We start from the raw sequence: 6725 nt of genomic DNA on the forward strand, positions 1-6725 counted from the left end.
CAGATCATTTGTGACTGGAATATAAAACGTATAGAGCCTACTGAGACCATGCTGCAGAAGTGGCAGGGGAAAACCTGACCAAGGAAGGACTATGTGGCAAATAGAAGAAAAGTTGCTTCCACCCATCTCACAGCAGATTTATTTGCTATTTTAAAACCTTGTGAAGGGTTTGATTGACCTAAGAAGAGTCACTGGCTGAGGCACAGGGCTCACCGTTTAAACTTTAACAGAGGAACTACACTAGTCTGCTAAAGATCAGAGTCCTGCTGGAAATGTGATGATGCAGGAGTGCTCCCCCCCTTAGCTTACATCCAATTGCTGAAAGCGTGGCTAGTCATTAAAACCAGTCAGGCTGGCATCTCTAGCCGTGTCCTAGAGCACCCCCAGTGTTCCCAAGATACCAGCAGCACTTGCCCTCTGCTGTCACCCAAAACATCTTCTCTCTGGCCTGGGCTGCAACCACTCCGTAACTTTTAATTTTGATGTTTTTTGTAGGTCTTTTGATGTAAATCTTGGGGCTGTGCTTCATGTTTCCCAGGTGAGGAAGAATTGTCACAGTAGTTGTCTCCATGAACAGCAGTGACTACATTCTCCTGCAGAGCAGAGAAAAATGTCCACTGGGGAGGCTGCAGGGGCTGTAATCCAAAGTGAACCTGATGATCTGTGTACAGCCCCTTCACTCTCCTGCTTTGATTCTCTCTCTTGCAAGTGGGAGGCAGTGAGAACTTACTTCCTCCAGATGTTTTGCTCTTTGGGCTACCGTAATAGCCCAGCAAGATTCCTACTGAATTAAATAATGATTTCTCCTGTTACGATTCTGACATCGTCTTTTTTTTTTTTCCCTTCCCTCCCCCAGATTGTTGCTCGGCAGATGATTGCACAGGGGGTGCCAGGTGCTATTGTGAATGTCTCCAGCCAGGCATCTCAGCGTGCTCTGCGGGATCACGCTGTTTACTGTAAGTATGCACAGCTTTAGCAGTGCCTCTCGCATTTTTGCCTAGCTGGGGACCCACAGCCAACAAGCTGCTGGCTGCCAATTCCAGGCAGTGAAATGTTTCTGCGTGTTCCAGACCAAGTGCTATGCCCTTAAATGCCTCCCGTTTTTCTCTTCTCTTGAAGGTTCCACAAAAAGTGCTTTGGATATGCTGAGCAAGGTAATGGCAATGGAACTGGGACCCTACAAGGTAGGATTCTTTCTGAGAGAAAGGGAAGTGTGAAAGCTGAACCCAAGGTGTTTCCTCTCAGAGCAGTCTGGTTAGATTGATTCTTGCTCTTGGTCCCAGATTAGGGTGAACACTGTGAACCCCACAGTGGTTATGACTGACATGGGGAGAATTAACTGGAGTGACCCTCAGAAATCTGCTGCCATGATTAATCGGATTCCGCTGGGAAAGTTTGCAGGTCAGTGGTGTAGATCATTGCCCAGCTGGGCTCTTTTACTGTATCCAAGCCTTCCCTGTCACAGACATCACAGCCACAGGCACCTTGCTGCTTTTGTGGGCAGTCACATCTCTGCTGCGTGGCTGTGGCTGACTTCCTGAAGCATGATGAGGACAGGGCAAGAATCAAACCTTATCTCACCTCTTCTGCAGCCTTCTCATCTTGGGACAAGTGAAATGCACTTAACTCTGTTCTTCACAAATACGACTTGGGGGGGGGGGGAACGTCGGTGCTTGCTGTAAACTACATATCATTTGAGCACAACAAGGACTTTTTGATGTCCAGCTCTCAGCCACACTGTCCTGTGTACTGCATCAAGCACAGATTGGGGGTGGAGATATTTCCCTGTTCTAACTACACGGAGAGGTCAAAGACAGACCTTCTGGGATGCTTGTTTTTCTAGTACAATTTGAGGGGTGCATTGGATGTTCTCTGTGTTTGGTTACAGAAGTGGATGACGTGGTGAACAGCATTCTCTTCCTGCTAAGCGCTATGACAACTGGCAGCTCGCTGATGGTTGATGGGGGATTTCTCGTCTCCTAAGATGACACCTACTTTTTACACCTGGCGTTAATTTTCATACTAGTACTGCACACATGTAAACTGGATAGAAAACAATGACAGACCCTGGAGAAAGAGGGATAGGAGGGCTGGGACTTCTATGAGAAGCGAGGCAGAAAATTACCTTTAGAAAGCTGCTATATAATAAAGCTCACATATGCCGTCATGGAGAATGTTTATTGCACCAAATAAGGTTTTATCTTGTCACTCTACATGATGATTAGAAATTGGACTTGTCTTTCTTCCAATCCTATTCCCCCCCCCACAGCTCTCCCTGTTCCATCCAAAGAGCCCGCCTGCACTTTCAGTGGGAAGGGAAAGAAGAAGTCAGCAGACTCCTCATTGCTTCCTTTGCTGTCTTTAGTAGAAAAAAACAAAACAGAGGCAACAACCACAGCCCTGCTCTGCAGAGACTGGATCTGGGGGGGAGGCACTGCTAAAGACTGATGGGGGGGAGCAGCGCCACGCTGTCCTAGGGTGTGCACACACAAAAAGGCAAATACATCGATTGCACAGAGCTGTTTCACTCACTGAGTTTGGCTAGTACCCAATAAAGCACCTAATGATTAGTTCTTCAGCTTCATATCTCATTTACTTTGACCCCTTCTGGGGCTGGTTTTGATTTCTTTTAACAGTCTTAGGCACGTACCTGCTAGAGCACCAGTTAACTATTAGCCACGGTAGGCTGGGCAAAGAGACCCTATCCCTCTCCCTGCTGCTCTTGTTATTCAGCACCATCCATATCAGCTCCCTCCCCACTCCCACAAGGATCTTCACCGGTTTCACCTGCAGGTTGAAACCAGGTGCTTCCAGGACAGGATGGATGTCTCGGCCCTTTCAGCTTGGAGTTCAGGAGAGCCAAAACAGCCTGTTGCCCCAAGGAGCGACCTTGCCTTCCCTGTTGTACCTCCCCTGGGGGCTGTACAGCCCCCAGCTAGTCTCCTGCCCCCACTGCCCCTTCACATCAACACTGACGTTAAATCAAAGAGACATTTAAAAAACACTGACTTCGTACACGATGAAGGGCCCTACGCATCCCAGCCCCCTCCGGAAACACCCAGCTAATATGCAATCTGTCGGAGGATGACAACATGCTGAGCCAGCACCTAGGCCACAGCCCTCAAAACACGGTGCACTTTTTGCCGGGCTTCTTCACAGGCGGTGGGCAGAGCACAGCCCGGATGGCTTCATCAAACACCGTCTTCAAGCCCCGCTGTGTCAGGGCAGAGCACTCGAGGTACTTTACCGACCCTAGGGGAAAGAGAGCTCCAGCTCAACCACTCCAGTCCTACCGGGACGTGCTGTCCCTCACCCACTCCAAAATAAAAAGCTCAATATCATGGAGACCTGCAAGCACGAGACTCACCGATCTCCCGAGCCATTGCCAAACCTTGGGGGTAGGTGATGGGGGCCAGTTTCTTATCACGTAACCTTTCAATGGTGTCCTTATCATCCCTCAAGTCCAGCTTGGTGCCCACCAGGATGATAGGTGTATTTGGGCAATGGTGTCGGACCTCAGGGTACCACTGAAACAGAGAGGCACAATAAGAAAAGTACCTACAGCAGTGGATGCAGCCATGAGGATGCATTTGCTATCAGGAAGAAGGTTTTTACTGCTATCTGACATGGTGGCAACACCTGAACAGGATATTTCTGTCTACAGTTCTGAGTGTGCTCTGCAGAAGGAGACAGATCGGTGCTGATGTAGTAACAAAGGCACTGAGACATGGAATCATATAATGGAATTCACAGTGCTTCCCTTAGCTGTGTTTTAGCTTCTGGGACATCCTTTCTTCAAGATGCAGATTCAAAAGGGCAAAAAACTTAGCCCAAGAAGTCATAAATAAAAAGTAGGCCCATCTTAAAACCTGCAGACTATGACCTTCCCTTACTGAAACATGACTGCTAGAAATTTTGGGCTTGTAGGTGCGGTGCTGGGTGGGGCAGGGGACTTCACTGGTTCCTCCCTTCCACTGTTTCACCCAGAAGGAGAACACCTTACCTTGGCTCTAACATTCTCAAAGGAGGCTGGACTCACAAGGGAGAAGCAGATCAAGAAAACATCCTGTGCAGAAACAAGAGGGTCAGCGTTGTAAAAAGAAACAGATAGAGCTAACGGAGGGAGGGCGGAGCGGGAGCCCTACAGAGGACAACCTCCTCCCACAAGCAAGGACTGTGTCTGTAAGAAATTCTTCCCCATTAAGGGTGCTAAACTAATTCAAAGAGGGAAGGAATGGACTTTTGAGAGTAAGACTTCACCTTCTTTTACAACACTGGGCTCTGTGTGTTAAGAGCCTGTGTCCACAGATCCCGTAGCAGTGCTATGGGGTTCACCCCTGGTGGGGGGCCATGCAGGAATTGCTGCAGACAGGGAAATGCCACTCGTGCAGCCCAGCAGCGAGCTGTGCCGCTGGGAGAGAATGGGAAAATGGAACGTGTAGGAAAGAAGCCTAGCTGTCCTTTGGAGCCTCCCTGTCCCCAAGAGGAAGCAGTTACAAGCCAGTCCAAGCCCAGCACTCACCGTCTGCGGATAGGAAAGAGGCCGCAGTCGGTCATAATCCTCTTGCCCTGCTGTATCCCAGAGGCCGAGGTTCACTGGCTTTCCATCTACCATGACATTGGCAGAATAGTTATCAAACCTGCCAAGGAAGAGTCCGCATCAGTGACAATCTCTTTGTATGAAATCCAAGGGGGCAGTGAATCAGGAGAGGACACTGTGACACAGTTCCAGTGAGGACAGGCTGCCCTCCTCACACACACACAGCTGGCATCCTCCTCACATGTGAAGTTCATCATCTGATTTGGGACAGCCTGCTCCTCATCTACGAAACCAGCTTTTACACACACATCCGTACAGAGCAACAAGGCCACTACTCACACGGTAGGAATGTATTCTCCAGGAAAGGCATTCGTGGTGTAACTGATCAGCAAGCAGGTCTTCCCTACAGCTCTGCAGAGGATAAAAGCAAGAAGCGTAAAGGGTCCAGCAGGAAGCACTGTGAAACTCACCCTTCTTCCACCCAAGAGACAGGTTAGGTAAAAAGTTATGTGAGAAAACAAACCTGCAGGAGGATGGAGTTCTCCAGCTGTCAGGGACCAGGCCCGAACTCACAACGTTCACCTTGTCTGAGCACTTACCGACCCGCGCTCTCCCTCTGCTTTTCCCCACCCATTCAGCCTCAGCAAAACACCAGGCAAAACACATTTGTTCCAGGAACCAAAAGAGAGGGAATAAATTAAGGTTCTGTGCTGGGCTCAACACATCTATAATAATCTAGCAAAATAGGTAAATGGTGAGGTGAAAAACCATGCAACAACACAGAATTATTCGAGTTCCTCAGATACAGGAATTCAGTGTCAATAAATACAAAAGGGGAAAAATAACTATCAACAAACAAAAATGAACTTTTAAACTGACCTCTATCAGTTTGAAAAGAGATTTTGGCAACACCACAGATCACTGAAAACACCACCAGCTCAGGGTCTTGCTGAAAGCAGGTGGGACTGGTCACCCCAGCGGTGGCAGCTGGCAGGGGCTGGGCCCGGGTGGCAGTAGTGTCACCACACGAACTGTGGCTCTGTAGCATAAGGGAAAAGCTTTGTTCTATGAACAGAGGAGTACTGGGAGCGTAAACAACCTATTTATCGCTGTGAAGTTGTGAACTGCAGAGAACCTTCCAGAGAAGCAGACCGTGAGTGCCAGTGATGGGCAAAGCCGTCTGTCGGTGCCTGAGTGAAGCTGAACAGCCAAGGGAGATGGGTGTCCTCTGCCCAATTCCATAGCTGGAGCGATGTCAGGGAAGACTTCAGGAGTAAGCGAGAAACCCCAGAGGGACCCCACAGTCCACAGAGCACAGCAAGAACCACTGCTGTAACCCACCCAGCTTTCACCCTGGATCAGGTCCCCCTTCTCTCGGGGAACAGGGAGGTTGGGTGAGGAGCCACTGTGCCACCCTGCCCAACTTCCCCCTGAACCACAACCTTTCTCCCACCAAACAGGGAAGTCACGTAATTCACAAAAAACACACTGGTCTATGAGTGAAGTGTTTTGGTATCTGAGTTCTTTTAGTCTCTGCACTGCCCCTTTGCTGTTAAAGCAGAACACCAGCCTGCAGACCTCCACCTGAAGTCCCTTTCCAACCGGCCGTGCTCCCAGGCGCTGCGCTCCCCGCCACAGTGAGGCCGTGCCGTTCTGGTGGGGGGCTTTCTCCCGCTCCCCTCTTCAGGCCCCATGGGCTAGAACACATATATTTGAGGGGGTGGCATGCGTAGGAAGGTGGAAAGACCAGTCCCTGCCTAAGGCCAGATCACATTTAGTTTTCCATCTCTCAGCTCTGTCCTTGCTGCGGTGACCAGAAAAGCGAACAGAAATTATGAGGAAAAATGTGCAGGACGAGCTGGGCAAAGTTACGAAGCACCATAAATCTCCCGTGTGCCTGCACCTTGCATACAGATGTGTTCTCAGAAAAAAGGCATGTGGGAAAAGCCTACAGAAAAGAAGAGGAGGGACGATAACAAGAGGCACATGGTGAAATCAGAAACAGCAACACCTGGGAACACAAAACAAAAGGAGACACGGGAGGAACCCGGGAACACCAGGATTTCCAGGGAGGACTCTGTGACCAGGTACACTTGGGATGGGAACAGCAGCAGAACACAGACACCGGGTAAAACAATGAGGAGACAGATCTAAAACCCAATAAAATGACGTGTTTGTCCTCCAG

The 6725-nt window shown here is 49.5% G+C and overlaps 2 protein-coding genes across 2 annotated transcripts in view; one reads left to right on the forward strand and one right to left on the reverse strand.

The window, feature by feature from the left end:
* DCXR (dicarbonyl/L-xylulose reductase) overlaps positions 1-2167 on the forward strand; it is a 2393-nt gene extending 226 nt beyond the window's left edge. Inside the window, exons 2-5 of the mRNA XM_010075181.1 lie at positions 857-956; positions 1120-1184; positions 1284-1401; positions 1889-2167. Of these exons, the coding sequence (XP_010073483.1) occupies positions 857-956; positions 1120-1184; positions 1284-1401; positions 1889-1983 (378 nt within the window). The 3' untranslated portion in view covers positions 1984-2167. The remainder of the gene's footprint in view (positions 1-856; positions 957-1119; positions 1185-1283; positions 1402-1888) is intronic.
* A 375-nt stretch (positions 2168-2542) lies between these two features.
* On the reverse strand, positions 2543-4675 carry LOC104463010 (ras-related C3 botulinum toxin substrate 3). The gene is made up of 4 exons (XM_010075182.1): positions 4523-4675; positions 4004-4066; positions 3368-3527; positions 2543-3252 (listed from the first exon to the last, which is right to left on the reverse strand). Exons 1-4 carry the CDS (start codon positions 4613-4615, stop codon positions 3122-3124), a joined length of 447 nt encoding a protein of 148 aa, XP_010073484.1. The 5' UTR covers positions 4616-4675; the 3' UTR covers positions 2543-3121.
* Positions 4676-6725: the final 2050 nt, after the last annotated feature.

The sequence above is a fragment of the Pterocles gutturalis genome, unplaced genomic scaffold (assembly GCF_000699245.1).
Source record: "Pterocles gutturalis isolate BGI_N339 unplaced genomic scaffold, ASM69924v1 scaffold12287, whole genome shotgun sequence".
Taxonomy (NCBI): domain Eukaryota; kingdom Metazoa; phylum Chordata; class Aves; order Pterocliformes; family Pteroclidae; genus Pterocles; species Pterocles gutturalis.